Source organism: Rhipicephalus sanguineus, chromosome 4 (genome assembly GCF_013339695.2).
Source record: "Rhipicephalus sanguineus isolate Rsan-2018 chromosome 4, BIME_Rsan_1.4, whole genome shotgun sequence".
Classification (NCBI taxonomy): domain Eukaryota; kingdom Metazoa; phylum Arthropoda; class Arachnida; order Ixodida; family Ixodidae; genus Rhipicephalus; species Rhipicephalus sanguineus.
The window spans coordinates 19,034,922-19,051,669 of NC_051179.1; the positions used below are offsets into that span (position 1 = coordinate 19,034,922).

The 16,748-nt window shown below is 46.5% G+C and overlaps 1 protein-coding gene across 2 annotated transcripts in view; it reads left to right on the forward strand.

The window, feature by feature from the left end:
- Positions 1-515: 515 nt before the first annotated feature.
- Positions 516-16,748, forward strand: part of LOC119389535 (neuronal acetylcholine receptor subunit alpha-7) — a 264,755-nt gene continuing 248,522 nt past the window's right edge. Inside the window, exon 1 of one of the 2 annotated variants that reach the window (XM_049414460.1) lies at positions 516-1,218. In XM_049414460.1, coding sequence (XP_049270417.1) covers positions 696-1,218 — 523 coding nt within the window. In that variant the 5' untranslated portion in view covers positions 516-695. The remainder of the gene's footprint in view (positions 1,219-16,748) is intronic. The other variant, XM_037656852.2, reaches the window with a different exon arrangement.

Below are 16,748 nucleotides of genomic sequence, written 5' to 3' on the forward strand. Positions count from 1 at the left end.
ACTTACCTGATTTACCAAAACAAATCCGAATTGAATTAGTAACGCCTGTTGAATTAGTAACGCCTGTCCACTCAAGAGCTAAGGAGTAGCCGGCGTTTTATTTGTGCACCAACATCTCCTTTTACATCATACCAATAAAAAGAAACCTCAATTTACACAAAGGCGTCGATTCACTTCTCCTAACGCTGGGTTCACAGCAAAAAAAAAAAAAAAATGTGGCATAGGCTGTTCATCGCTGACTGCTTCACACGAAATTTATTGCCGCAAGGCGTGGGGTCTGCCGGAATCGTTTTATTGTACGCTTCATTAATTCGTGCATGGTGTTCTGACTCAAAGACAGTGGCGCGTGTCTATTGGTGCTCACAGGACACGTTATCATCACTGCGCCATCTACTTTTGTCGCAGCGTCTTGTTGGATTTATGAGAAGCCATTTATCAAGGAATATCGCCGGAGCGATCGTTTCGACAAGTTGTCTTCGTCTGAGCAGCAACTTCGCTCATCACCTTGATCCTCCATCTTCGCCCGAACTCCAGTCTTGCTCGGAGGTTTTGTTGGAGGCAGCTGTACGTTGCTGACGAAGTTCGACCCAGTGCCCCGTGAACCTCGCCTGTCGAAACTAGACCAGTGCACAAGGTTAGGGCCCGCCCTCGTCGGAGATCGCGCCGGCGTGCGCGCACCTTGCGGCCCGGAGCGCATGCGCCCGCAGTCGAGCGCCGCGCCGCGGTTCCCGGCGAACGAGCGCGCGAGCCGGACGCGGCAGCGTCGCGGCGCTCTCGAGCGGCGAAGCCACGCGAGGAGGCGGCGGCGGCGGCGTCGGCGGCGCCTAGCGTTGAGACGACCAAGACGACGACGCGACAAGGCCGCCCAACGCGGGGCCGATGAGCGGCGGCGGCTCGAGCCCGGGGCCCTGCTCTGGAGCCGGGCCCCCCGCGCTGCTTCGACCCTCACCCGCCGCGGCGAAGACGGAGGCGGCGGCGGCACCTGTTGTCGCCGCTGCCGGCCACCGCCGGCTGCTGTGCTGACGCCGCGCTCACGCGCCGCCGCGGCCGCCTGTTGCTTCTCGGCGGCAGCAGCAGCTGGAAGAGGCCAGCAGGCCCACCACTCGCGGCGCACCACGACGCGGACCATGCGCCCCGGCAACGGAGGACTGTCGCCGCTGCAGCTAGGCTTCTGCGCCAACCTGCTGTGGATCGCCGTGCTGCTCACCGCGCCTCAGGGTGAGTCCAGTCTAACCTTGCCGTCTTCGGAAACCCTGGCGGCAGACGTGGACCTTTCCCCGGTCGCCACCTGCTAATTGGCGCGAACCTCCGAGTTGCGTAGACCTTCGTACGCCGAATCGCGTCGGATGTTGTCCACAAGTTTCGTCTGCTGGCGACCGTCTGCGAACAAGCCGGGCCATTCCAGATGTGCCGCGCTATCGGCGCCGCTCATTCTTGCCTTGTTCGCGGGCAGGATGCTACTGAAATATATGGCCCAGTGTTCTTGAAAAAGCTTCATTCAGACGCCATGCTTACCGGAGTAAAACTGTTGCAGAGATGCGCGCACCCCCTTACCGGCCGTGGCAGCGCGCTAGCAGAAATCTGCATACGAGAACTGCTGGCTGTATACATCTTCGTTGTAGGATCAAGTATGCCTCGCTCCTGACGAAGCCTTCAAATAAAACACAGAGATAATAAATAAGCGTTGCACGGTTCTTTCGCAAGGAGCGACTACAACCTCGTTGAAAGTCGCCATTGCCACACTGAGCAAGCGCTGTGCTTTCGGCCCATGAGCCGCAGCGCGAATAAAATAAACTGGTCCTCCTCTCTGTGGACCAGCTTTGGTCAGCAGTGCAACTGTGGACGTATATACGGATGAAAATGGTTGGGCTGGTGCATTCGATGCTTCATGACAATTCACGTCGCGATATGCAGAAATAAGAAAACATTCGTTTAATAGCCCAAGGTGGCGGCGCCCAAACGTTTTACGCAAAATACCGGCACAATTCAGGGTTACGGGAAATGTTAAACGTCTAATAAAGACACACGTAACTCTCCGTCACTAATGTACAGGGATGAGCACTGTTAGGGTAGAGTGTACTAGAACATGGGTGTTCTTCTTGACGAGCTTCGAAAAGTGAAGCCCAAACAGGGTCAATCCGCTTGCAGAGCTGCTATCGGTAGTCTGCAATGTGTCGTCGTTTAATAGTTGCGCGCGGCTCCGCCGAAGTGGTGCAGGGGTAGGATCCCCGCTTCCCACTCAAAAGGCCCGGGTTCGAACTGCAGCTGTAGATGGTGGGTTTTTATTTTTAGTGTCACCTTTTATAGCTGTGTGGGTTTTCCTTTGATTCTTAAAACTAGCTTCTGATGCCACGTATTGCTACAAAAAGGGACGTAAAATGTGACATCTCGTTTCGAGTCTCGTAGTCGCATAATCTCGGAGGCCATACTTGACGTTTTTGTCGAATCCCGGGTGGTGGCGCTGCAAATAACTACGCTCACTGTCTTATCTATCGTTCTATCTTACTTCATATTTTGCGTTACTTTTTGAAGTAACACGTAGCAACTGAACCTAGGTTTAAGAAATAAAGGAAAACCAATACAGCCATAAAAGGTAACACTAAGAAAAAAAAACCCACCATCTATAGCTGCGATTCGAACCCGGGCCTTTTGAGTGGGAAGCGGGCATTCCACCCCTGTACCACTTTGGCGGAGCCGCGCGCAACTCTTAAACGACGATACATTGCAGGCTACCGATCGCAGCGCCACAGGTGGATTGACCCTATTTGGGCTTCACTTTCTGTACGTTGGGGCTGCGGCCGTTCCGAGCACTCACTCCCCTGTTCCAGTACACTCTAGTTAGGGTAGTTAGGGTGAACACGCGAGCGCGTTTATGGTGGCTACAGGGGCGTAGCCAAGGGGGGGGGGGGTTGGGGGGGTTCAAACCCCCCCCGAAATTTTTCAGTTTTGCTTGCGTATATAGGCACGCACACATACAAACGCACGCACGAACATACATAAAGTATGGTTGAACCCCCCCCCCCCCCCCCCGAAAAAAATTTCTGGCTACGCCCCTGGGTGGCTAGAATAGCGCGTGGCCGACGGCACTGTAAGCACCGCGTAACAGTCATCGCTTAAACATTGCGCATTGCGCATCATGCGTTCTACGAACTAAAATATTTCCATCGCGCGCGCACAAGCGTATTCACAACAAGCGTATCCATGACGCGGTGGGCGCGGTGGAAAGAGTGTATCGAAAAGCACATGCTGCGCACCTGCAATGTTTCCAACGATGGCTGTTACGCGGCGCTGACAGTGCCATCGGCAACGCGCTCGCGTGTTCACCCTAACAGTGCTCATCGCTGTACAAGGTCTGATTCAGCGCTGCGAATTCGAGCTTGAATTCATGCACCGCACTCGGTATACAGTCGGCTCACAAAGCTTGCATCATTGTGAGCCACAGAAAGGTGACGAAGCAGAGATAACAAAGGGACGACGACGACGGTGGTGCGGATGCATCTAGCGCAGCCGCTGCGTGCCACCAGGACAGTGACGCATTAATCACTCGCGCCATTCTTCACACGCTCCTTCAGCCCGCTTTGCTTTTATCGCCACGCGCCGACACCGGCCGCATGAGTGATGATGAAAAACTTAGGCCTTGCGCGTGAATACAGAGAGCGCGTCGTCTTTCTTTTGATTGACTCGTGGGGTTAAGCGATGTAGTGGCGGTTGCCCGAGAAATTTTTACTATATATTTATATCACTTACCTCGCGTTGGAGAGCCCCCATTAATTAAAATGCGACCACCACTGCCGGAAGCCGAGCCCATGATTTCATATTCTTCTTGTTCTGCGGCGTCGAGAAAAGGGGTCACGTCGGCGACGTTTCGAAATATTTCAACGCAAGTTTTTTCCTGTCGAGAGCGGTAAAAGTAACGGCATAAATTAAGACGTTTACAGCAGAGAAACGCGTGTTGCGTGTAATTATATATGCAAGTGGGTCGTGCAATCGATTTGTGACCTATTGCGAAGCTCTGAGTATTGTCTTGCATAGCCGTTGTTTCAATTAAGCCGGTGTAACGAAAGCAACCGAACCTAGAAACGGAATGATCCGCTAGAGTAGTTTGGGAATTGTTCCCGTCTCGATTTATGCTGACAGTACGGAACGCAGAGGAACAAAAAAAAATTGTGATTCTTCCTTTCTGGCGGCCTGATCAGAACGCCTCCTGAATTGCTTATAACGTTCAGTACACATAACAGCTTTGAGGAGGGCTCGAACATCTTCATGTGCAATCTCCTAAGGCATGCAGATGCCTTTTTTGTGTGATAGCGTCCATGAAACAGGCGAACTTCTTGTTCTTGTTCACCTTCAACTGTGGCTCACACCCACTGTGTGGGATTGGCCAAGAATTGAGTGGTTTTATATACTGTTATAGCACTTTAGAATAAGGGAGGTTGTAGAATAGGAGCATTACACATTTGATACTCTTCAACTTCTTCAGTGCCCTTCCTACATACAGTTCTCGACAGACAATCGGGCTCAGCCTGGATAATCTATCTGCCTCTTCCTTGAAGCTTCCCTCTCCCTCTTATCTCCCTCTCTCTACCAACACAGGGCGCGTTGACGCGTTACACTGTAATCTGTTTGTTAGTGTTCGGTATTTTAAAATTTATGTAAATATGGATGTTGGTTTGGAATGCGAACACGCCATTGTGTGGCTGCGAGCATTGTGCATTATGATCTCCCCCACTTCGCGCGTGAATGGACTCATGGCCATCAAAAAGATCGTTGCATTAGGTTCAGCTGCGCGAGCTACTTGGAGTAAGGGCGGAACGCATTCAATGATCAACATACGTGATGTACAAAGCCACTCTACTAAAATTTGGAGCCACCCTGCAATTGCTACTGATATTACTACTACTACTACTACTACTACTACTACTACTACTACTACTACTACTACTACTACTACTGCTGCTGCTGCTGCTACTACTACCGCTACTACTACTACTACTACTACTACTACTACTACTACTACTACTACTACTACTACTACTGCTACTACTGCTACTACTACTGCTGCTGCTGCTGCTACTACTACTATTACTACTACTACTACTACTACTACTACTACACTACAGCCACTGTTACTACTACTAAAGCAAAAATAAGTTATTCGTGGGATTTAACTTCTGAAAGCAACCCACGCATTGCAAGAGAGAGATCGAAGCACCTTCACAAAATATTGATGTATTTATGGTGCCTTTGCGCACGAGCGCCTTTCCCTTCTCATTCGTAATAATTGAGAGACCACTTCCAGATATCGAACCCACGACTTCGTCACTAACAGGGCACAATAGCTATTCTGAGCCAACCAAGCCAATGAGGCGACCACCACCGCTAGAAGTGAACATGATGATGATGAGGATGGTCATCGTCATCATCATTACTACTACTACTACTGCTGCTACTACTAATATAATAATAATAATAATAATAATAATAATAATAATAATAATAATAATAATAATAATAATAATAATAATAATAATAATAATAATAATAATAATAATAATACGTCATCATCACTATAGTTCATTCAGCCGACGCAACTGTCGTGCACAGCGCCAGCATTCAATTCACTCGCTTTGCGCGGCCTGCCATTTCATCTGGCCACGACTTCCCATTTGCCGAGTTTCGAGTCCCTTGTGCTGTCATACTGCACGTACCGCCATGCATTCAGACACGACAATACTCAATGGCTCGGCCATCGACAAAATGTGGCCGGGAGTTACCCCCTTCTTTTCATAACAGACAATGAAGCGGGAAGTACTTACGGCTGTGTATGCGTGATGCGTTTGTATATATCGCGTTCACGATATATTGAAAATACTACAATCACATGAACCCAAATGCCTGAAACACATTAGGCGACGTTTCGTTAGGTGCACCTATCTCTTTGTCAAAGCCGGCCACGTGGCGATTGGTGTCTAACAATTTTCCATGCCCTTTTGGAGCTTATCTCGTCCAATTATAAAATCATCTGTACATCACCCGATTTCTTTTAAAGCTGCCCTGATCAAGTCTTTTTTAGGAACGCTGCGTAGCACTGTTACGTGCGTGGCCGTTCGCGACGTGCCCGGAGCACATTATTAGACAGGTTAGGAGAAGAAACTGCGCTGTTGGCATGAGTTCTCGCTTTGTTTGTTTTGTTTGTTTGTTTCCTTAAAATTATGGCACTTACCCACTCTGGGGGATTGGCCAAGACTGCGTATCGTAGCTTCTCTCTGATAAATTCAAGAATGCGTATTATTAGTAATAACAAAAAGTCACAGTTTCGCCGCAAGGGCGAAGCAATGAATGCGATAGCAAGGAACTAATGCTATACGAAGTGAGGCTCGCCAATGGATACTCCCATTTTGAACAGCGCTTCTGTTGCAAAGGCGGCCGAAGCAGCGAAGGAAACTAGCGTGCTTCAAGTGTCGAGCTGTGACACTTGATAGTTCGCGCTCATCTTCTGTTTGTTCGTTTGGCGGCGTCCCTGAGCTCGAGTGACATTCGTACGCGCCGTAACATGAGCGCGGACATCACGGTGAAAGCGTGAAACATTCCTCTACCCCTCGCCACGAGAAAACCGCGCGAGCAGACAGCGGAAGGGCAAGCTTCTCCCATGCGCAAATATAAGAAGAAGCGCCGACGACTTTTAAATGCGCCCGTCGGGCTCCTAGCGCCACCTCGCTGGTAATGAAGAAACGCTTATTATCGCCTGCTGTCTCTGAGTCCGTCCAGCGCTAAATGGTGTGTATATAACGCTCGCCGTTAGCTACGTGGAGGATCTGCGTTTCGTGGCGTAGTGGATAGCGCCGCTCGCTGCGGAGCAAGAGGTCCCTGGTTCGATTCCGCGCTTCGGAAGCATTTTTCTGAGTTATTTTTCTTTGGGGCCTTTATATATATATATATACATACTTATACATATACGGTGCATGACGGCGGCGACGGCGACGGCAAAATCCAGCCGAGACTGTCCATATAATTGCTATCGCAATAATATAAAACTAAATTAAAGAAGAAGATCGAAAAATAAGTAAAGCAAATGATAGCTAAGGTATTTAAAAAAAAATTGTGCAGTTTTGAGCAGACCAGACAGCTCTATTCCTCTGACCCGAACAATTTGGAATTGATTTCAATTTAGATTGTTAGATTTCAACACATTTTTAATTACTGTAAGAATATTTATTGAAGTAGAGATTAAAATGGGATACGTTTCGTAGCTTGAATAAAATTACACACCGCATCGAATACATCCTTGCTGCAGTGTCCCAAAACGGAGGCACCGAAGCTTAGTACTGTTTCTGCAGATAAACTTAAATCTATTTTCGAAAATGGAATAACTAGAAGTCGTTTCCTAATAATGAATACCTTCGACATGACAAAAAATAATGTTCAACAGTTTATATTTCTTGACAGAAATAACAGAGAGGCGATATCGCCAGACCAGCCCTGTGTAAATATAAGTTTAATGGGGGGACACGGCATCGAAATCTGGTTATCACAACTTCCGATCGTCTAGATTGACTCCAGTGAGGTTTCCATGGAAATTTCAAATGCTGACAGTCCGTCCATTTCGTTATTCGCCGTCGAATCGGACTCGCTCTTCCTTTTCTTCGGCTAGCGACCACATGCAATGCATACTTTAATAAATGAGTAAGCATTTCTAAGCCGATTCAATGAAGACACTGTCCGGCCCTCCGTCCGTCTGTCTGTCGCTCTGTCACGTAAGACAATCGTCGCCATAAAGAAATGAATGAATAAAACAAAATATTTTTTTTTCGCCTGGCTGGATTTGAATCAGCGACTCCACGCCCCCAAGGCGAGTGTCTTGGCCACTGTGCTACACAACCATGCTTGCCTGACGTGAATAAATCTGAACCACATGAATACGTCATAACCGCGGTGCAAAACAAACGAAGAAAGAGAACGCTTTCTACGAAGGATTCGCTCAGTTTTGTTGTAGTTGCATAAAGTCCTTTCTAGGACAAGATGTAAAGCCGGCATGCGTTGCGCAGTTCACGTGGTGTGACGACTGATGTGCAGAATTTTGATGTGTAAAAACGTTTCTGCACATCACGAGTCACACCATGTGAATTGCGTAACTAGTGGGTGATTTAAAGCTGCTCACTCATTACAAAGGGCTCAGCAATAACACATCACAATCATCATGAGACATAGAAAAAAAGGGCAATACGCCTCGTATCCGAGGCACCGTATCTTTGTCACACAGGTCCTTTGTTTCCAAATCTCGAAATTATAAAAATATAACCTTTGTACCAATATATTCTTTGTCGCTTATACAGAATTGGCAGAAATGAAGAATGAGAACACAATAACCAAACTGGCTATCTTACAGCATCATATCTCCATTTATAACGTACGTGAACCAGAAAGCTGGAACGTTAACGCTGGTAGAACTGCCTACGGCGATAAGATGCTGCAGTTTTATTAACGCGATAGCGTGAGAGAGCTAATTTCGCAGAAATTCCTGCGTCGGTGTCGTTGGTTGTGAACGAAAAATCGTCATCTTGTCCGTGACCGAAAAATCAAGAAAGATGTAAAGAAAATAAATAATAATAAATCTTCGGTGCGAGCGAGAATCGAACCCCAGGACGTCTGCGTGGCAAGCAGATACTCTACCACTGATCTACGATATTGCTTTTTTTTTGTCTTTTCACGTGTATTTATTACAAATGTGCGTAATGTACATACATAGCGAACAAAAATACTCAAGGACGCCTCTACATTTGAAACTTCTTTTTCTGTGCAACGCTTAGTGTACTCTTGTAGAGAGCTACACTACTGCTTGAAACTTCTTCGAAAAAAAAAAACACTATATGAATGTCATGAAGTGGAAGGAGTCTCCTTAACGCATGTAATATTGCGTGACAGCAGCGTAGAATCGCGCCAGGCGTCAAAATACATGAATTGTGCAACGAGTGGGTGTTTTAAAGACCCACCCATTCCAAGTCGCTCAGACATATTTAATCATCATCAGCAGCAATTGCGTCAACAAAGCCTGCAGCTGCGTAGGTTCGCATGTTGCCTTACGGACGCGCAGTGGGCCCTTCGCTGATTCGCAAAAGGAAGAATTATGGCGTAGTGGGCACTTAACAACAGTACTTGCATTAGGCATTCTAGGATAGTTTGAAGCGGCCAATGCTACGCGCACAGTCGTGCGTTTCCTTACAGCACGGTTGAGGCATGCACCGAAAACCGAAGCTAGGCTAGCAGTTGAGAAGGCGATGCGCACGGAGCCCGATTACGCTATCGCTTTCTACTCTTGCAGGCGAAGATCAAGTGTCCTCCAAGTTTTTTTTTTTACTGAGTCTATTAAATCAGATACAAAAAGAATATAACCTAAGTATATCTGTTCTGCCTTTGAAGGATCTACGCCATATATTTGTATGATTGAAAGCACTCGTGTAAGAGGTTCATGTTCATTTGATTAACCTTGTTTGTTACGCTTGTACGGAATGTTTCTCTTTTTAATGCTGTACGTTGTTTGAACCATAACTGCTTGTGCGTACTGTAATGCGTTAGCCTCTTTTATTTGCCTGCTGTGGAGCTGCCCTGTGTATGTGGTGGCCAAGTCGCTAATTGCAGCTTTTATTGCATGTTCATCCTCGCAATTAAATTGCAAATAAATTCAATTCAATTGAATCAAGCCTGCCTCTATGCAGCTGCGCGTGTTGACTTACATAAATGTAGTGGGAACTTCGCTACTGTGACGGAGCGTAAGATAACACTTTGGCGTTCCACTCGTCAAGGCTTCAAGGTTTTGGGACGTTAAACTCCAGATATGATCTTCGAGGCGAAGCTTAAGAGTCCCCCGATTTTCTTCGAGCTTTTTTATTTTGAAGTCACGTTTTTTTCTTTTCTAGTGTAATATATCTAAATACATAAACAAATATCATATTTCGCTGGGTTCATGTTTCTCCCCTTTCAGCGGTCATAATGAGGACAGAAAGTATATACTGTTGTTGTTACAGAGGCGCAGTTGTGAAGATATTAAATAAAATGTAAGAACTTAAAAAAAAAACGCTTGCCCGAGCTCGTTAGTTACACTAGGGTTCGTTACGCATAGTCAGGAGGGTTTCCAGCCAAACGCGCTGACGAACACCGAGAGTGAAAGACACACCAACGGTCTGTCGTCTTTCTTTCTGTGTCCTCGTCCGTTAGAATGACAGCGTGAAGTCCAAGAGCTGCCTCCGAAGAGCCCTGATTCGCCATCGCCTTGAGGACGCTTACAAATGCATGAAAAGTAGTGGTTTAATGTTCGCACATTTGTTGAATGCACTAAGTGACTCATGATATAAATAAGTAAGTAAATAAATAATTAGACAGACAGACAGACAGACAGACAGACAGACAGACAGACAGACAGACAGACAGACAGACAGACAGACAGACAGACAGACAGACAGACAGACAGACAGACAGACACAGACAGACAGACAGACAGACAGACAGACAGACAGACAGACAGACAGACAGACAGACAGACAGACAGACAGACAGACAGACAGACAGACTGTTATGCAGGTTCTTTTTCTGTTTACGATAGCTCTCTATGACTGAGCGTCGGAGAGCTTTAATAAGGACAAAGCCGTTGGTTTAACAAAGAACACACACAACATTTAATTATACACTGAAGGCGAGATAACTATACATAAGTAAACACTTAATAAAAAGTTCACTGCACACGGTAGCACACTCTTAACAACAAACAAAACTCAGTTCAAAGACCTAAAGTAGACAGTCTGGTTCGGACGCAGCTGGGCGGCAAAGCGGGGAATAATAAGAGTTCGGTCTCACCACATCGCGGAGACTTGACAGGTGGAGTTGACGGGTCTGGCTGCTGCGACGTGGAAAAGTGGCTACTGGGCGACCCCTTGAGATGCCCGGAGGAGCAGGCCCAGGCACTGGGGTGCACAGCTCGGGCCCGTAGCCCAACTGCTGTTGCTTGCCTGTCGGAACCCAACTCCGCAGGCCTTGAGGTAGTGTGCGAGTACCATAGTTAAGGTCTCGTCGCACAGGAGCGAGGCGGCAGGATGCTCCGGCCGGTTGAAGCCCTGGAGGCTCGGGTCCGCAACCCGACTGCCCGTCTTCAGCGCCCGGTCCGGTGACACCTTCTCTTCGCCACGTATCCTCGAACTCCCCCTTGGAATTCCGTGCACAAGGCTTTTCTCGCTCTCCGGTCCACCTGTCTACTTTTCATTGGACACTGCTCGATCACCGCGTTGACAGGTGATTGGCTCCTGACATGCTCCGTGCTGTCTTCTTATTGGGTCACTTGTCCGTCGAATCCTCGCGCCCTCGTGAAGGTTCTCGTCGTCGTTGTCGTCTACCTTTCGGCGCCGTGCTCATCTCCGCACGCGCACACCTTGTCGTCTTTGTCTTTATGGCTCTCACTTTTCAAAGGTGCACAATTCGAACGCGCACTCCACTCATCACACAGACAGACAGACAGACAGACAGATAGATAGATAGATAGATAGATAGATAGATAGATAGATAGATAGATAGATAGATAGATAGATAGATAGATAGATAGATAGATAGATAGATAGATAGATAGATAGATAGATAGATAGATAGATAGATAGATAGATAGATAGATAGATAGATAGATAGATAGATAGATAGATGCCCACTATGTTTGCGCTTTATCTTCCTCTCCTGTCCGTACTGATAATCATACATTACTCAATGCGCGTTTTCAATCTAGCTATCTATCCACTATTGCGTTCATTGCGTTCCCTGACCAACTGTTCACTGAGAAGGCTCAAAGAGCAGCGGACAACCAAAAGGAGAAGCTCTTTAGGTTGCCGCAGCTACTCGGCCTTGAACTGTTTGTCGCGGTAGCCAAACGAGCACTGGACCTTGACTCGTTTTTTAGCCTGAAGAACACGCAAAGCCCGAGGTGCGAAACCGTGCTTCTTGTCTACGTCATTCTCTTGTCAAAACGTTGGCTCTGGAAACAGCTGTTGCTACGCGAACGCTTTCAGTCGTTTTAACGTGAGCGTTTCACTCCTCATAATGATATCATTTCGTCGTTATCTTTTTCTCAAGTCTTTGTGACCTGTCATTTTTTTCCTGCATTACCTATTTACTGTTACTCTCCCCTATTTAAACTTTTTTGTTCCTGCCCTCCTTTCTGAATAGTAATGTTGGCAAGCGTAGTGCCTCTTTGTACGGCACTTCTTAACCTCAGAAGATGGCTCATACCCAATACAGGGATCGGCCAAGTAGTGAGTGGATTTTTCCATTAGGATCTAAAGGGTAACACCGCGAGACACCTTAAGGTAAATAATATATTAATTTGAACTTTCCAACCTGCTTCTTCCCTCATCTCCCTCTTTGTCCATTGAACATATGTTTTTAAACTAAATAGTAATATTTCCTTTGCCACATGAATTTTGCAGCCTTATTATTTTGAATGGTGCTGCTATTAAACGAGATCATAGGTGGGCATAACAGAAGGTCAACATAGAAATAGCGAAGAAAGGAAGGAAGGAAAAGGAGAGAGAGAGAGAGAAAAGCAGGGATGTTAGCCTGTCTAGGAAAACCGGTATGCTATCCTATACACTGGGAAAAGAGATACTGGAGTTAGAAAGTAAAAGATAGAGAGAAAGATGGAGATAGGGGCGAGCACATACGCACAAAGTCACACTCTTCACAGTCACAATGTCGCCATTACTCTATAACCGCTGGTGCAAGAAGTAGCACAGATTTACAAATAGGCAATGCACGATAAGTAAAAACTAATAGCAATATCGTCATTAGTCTATAACCGCCGGTGCAGGAAATAGCAGAGTTTACAAATAGACAATATACGATAAGTAAAAACTAGTCACAATGTCGCCATCAGTCTATAACCGCCGGTGCATGCAGTAGCAAAGGTCTGCAAATAGCAATACATGATAAATAAAAAGTAGTGCAATCAATAAAATAACAGTAACTATAAATGTAATCGATGCAATCGTACACAGAGCTCGAAGCCCTTGTTTCCATATGGCAACAGATATAAGTACCCCACCTGAAGTATGTTGCAGTATTCTGTGTTGATCTCTGAGCCGACGTCGAGATGCTGTCAGTGCGATGGTAGATAAGTGGTGTTGCGCTAGAGACAGCCATTCTCGATCTGTCACCGACCATCTGTCATTGTTCGACCCGCACATATGAGAACGCGACGTGACAGACCGCTTATACGCGTGAAAAACTCGATGCGACACACCGAGGCACTTTATTTGACGGGTGATAGGCGGTCGTTACTCATTGTGCAGATCACAGCACTGTCTCTCCGTTTGACTAATGACACCCTCCGCCACCCTCTCATAACCGTACACTTCTTTGAGACACAGATTTCGGTGGCGGCGTCGTACGCGAGAAACACGGCGCCAACGAGCGCGCAGAAATGCGGCCCTCGAAGGTGCGCCAATCACAGGCGTATTTGTATGCGCCGTTTTCCAATAACTGATGCTCTCTCGATCGGGGGCTTCTTGGCGATCAGCCGTTTCTGATGCGGCAATCCGACCTTTTATCGAGGTCACTTGTCAGTTAACGTTCCCACGTTTCATTGTTGCCTGGATATGAACTCATGACCGTCGTTGTTGCCTGTAGAAACTGAAGTGTTGGACACCGGGCCCGCTTTCACATAAACAACGTACTCCACGTTACGTCTACCTGCTGAAAGTTGAGTGGATATCTAAGCAAGTCCATCTTGTTCTATGTCATTCATGTTAACTTCACACTTGCTTCTCTGGTAATGACGGCTATATGTAGGTAAAAAAAAAGACACCACGAACGGCAACGGAAATTCGATTCAAAGCCATTTTATACATCCCTCAGATGGCCGTGCTTGTGAATGATGAGCTTTAGGGCTCAACAACTACCTTATCTTAAACAGATAATCCCGTTATCCCGGAAAGCCTCGACAACGTGCCGATAATATTGATCTTACATTGAACTGGGCCTACAAGCGAGGAGAAGCTGCCACGATACTGTACGGTGAAGGGATAAATAAAGAACAAATTGGATAAGTATATTAACTGCGAACAGTGACGCAAGCCCTAGCGCACCTCTCAATGAATCCCTCATTCATTGTTCGAGGTATCACTTCGAGGAGTGAGCACATAGACGATTCCATTGCAAGATGTGTCCTTTCGATAGGACCGCTTGTAATTTGCCCGGTGCATCGGTAATGATTGCGGCCGATACCAGAAGGATTGATCACGCGGCCCAATCTCACGACTTTTTGTGTGGTCAAAATGAGAGGCACTACAATCATGCGAAAGTTTCCGTGCTCTTTCTGATTTTGCCAGTGAGCAGGATCACGCATACCGTTATTGTCGTGTGAAGAACACCCACCTTAGTAGCTGGCTGAATAGAACCAAAAAGAACTAGTTCAAATTTACCCACGGTTTATTTCGTTATACAGACTCACCGCTATTCAGAACTTATACACGCTGGCGGTGTCTTCAAAGGTAGTCATTAAACTTTCAGTCAGAGTGTCCGAGTGGTTTGAGTGATTGCCTCGTACACTGTCGTGGGCGTGCGCTATTGGAAACTGTAAACTTATGGGAAACTAAAAATTGGAAACTAAACTTAAACGCAAAAAGGTTCTCACGTTTGCGATCTATATTACATCGGCTGAGGTGCTGTACTCTAGTACTGTGTCGCGCCGGCAGGTTCTTGCGCGGTTGGAGTCAATCTCCAAAACGATACAAACGAACAAACGAAGCCTGCGGTCGACGAAGGGGAGAAAAAAAGTATTCTGCTTAAGAGGACGGTGGAATTGGGACGAGCGTGTAGAAAAATAGTAGAAGCAGAGGAAGTAAATCTGGTATTTAATCCCCCAGAAGGCAACTTGATGACAAAATAAGAGAAAAAAAAGAATTAAGTCAGAGGGGACAGGGAGAGGATCACTACGAAAGCGGATCGAGCCTGAAAAACCAATTATTGAATCCTCTCAAGCTTTTGTCAACCGGGGCGCACCGGAATCTGCGAGCACCGACCGCGAGACACGGCTCAGAAATGATCTCGCCGCCGCTAGAGGGGGCGGCCGTCGCAGAGACAAACAAAAAGTGAGGGCGCTGACAAAAACAACGAAAACAGTTTAAAATCTCGAGACAAGAAGACGCGGTAGTATGCCGGCAATCAGCGACCCCTAGGCACGAAAACCTGACTTAGAAGCCAAAGAAGACAGAAAGACAAAAAAAAAAAAGAAAGAAAGAAAGAAAGAAAGAAAGAAAGAAGGAAAGAAAGGAAGAAAGAGAAAGAAAGAAAGAAAGAAATAAAGTGAAAAACCCTATCCCGCACACAAACTTAAAAGTTTCACTTAAGAAAGGAGGAAAGAAACAAAAAGAAAGATGGAAAGAGTGGCGTCTTCGTGGTAGAGTATTTCGTCCTTCCATACACTCCATCTTGGCTGCTTTCTATTAAGGCGCTTTGCTCTTTTCAGTCGTAAAGCTCGGGCGCTCAGATGCCGTGGGAAGAACTTTTTTCTATTTTTTTTCCTGTTCCCCGACGGCAATAGTTCGTTTCCTTCGTGTTCGGAGCGACAGCCTGTTCCGCAGCACGCTTTGTGGAGGTCCCGGCTTCGAGTAACAGAATCAATGTTGCACGTCGGTGCAAGCAATACAACGCTGCCCCCGTTTACCATCGGCTGCGCTGCGGGATCGGGTGGTTGTTGGCAAACGAAAAGGGCTATAGACGGCTTAAACACTTTTTTCTCGTCGTTTTTCTCATTCTTCTTCGTTTTCGTTCCTTCAATACGAAAATAAGAACGCCGCCTGTTGTAACGCTGTTATATTTTGTTGTTATGGACATATATTTATGTACAAACATGTACACATTTATGGACAAAGAGAAACGCGGTATTTATGCAACCGATAAATTCAAATAACGCGGTAAATGACACATTTCTACGCAGTCCTTGAGCTGCATTACTGGAAGAGGCGGACAACGCCTGCGAAGTAAATCGAGGTTCGAGATTGACCAATTAAAATAAACGTTTGTTAAAGCATGTTCAGCACGGGAACTTCGTGCTTGCTAACCTCAACTGTTTGTTGAGTTAACCATTGTGGTTATGCCGGAGGGCCTGTGTGCTCAAATTTATGTGCAGGTTAGAGAACCCCAGGTGGTCAAAATTTTTTGAGCCCTCAACTACGGCGTCTCTCGTAATTATATCGTGGTTTTGGCACGAAGTTAACCCAAATACACCGTCGCGCACGAACGCCGACGTGCGAATGACACTATGCACCAGGCATCCAAGTGAAGGATTAGGGTCGTCTTCAAAAATTGTTTTTTTTTTAGTTGTACGGATTAAATACAGGTTACTGAAGTTCTTAATACAGCGCTCGAAAAAGACTCTAAAAAGAAAAAAAAACTTTACGCAGCTTCGCACAAATGGCGTCAAGCCTGAACAGCGGAACTGGGCGGCCTTCTTTGTTTCTCGTTAGATTTTTCCCTCTCTCTTCCTCTCGTTCTTTCTTTTTCTCTAGTCTCTCTGCTTTTTCTGTCTTTTTTTTTTGTCTCTCTCGCTCTTCATTTCTTTCTTTGTATTTCTGTGATTCTCTCTTTCTCTCTTATTGTTTATATGCTATGCTTTACTCTCTCGCCTCATCCTTTCCCTCCTCCTCGCCATCGCTTCCCTTTCCCCTCCCTTGCTATGCTGTACTATACAAGGCTATGCTATGGTCTGCTGGCGTGCC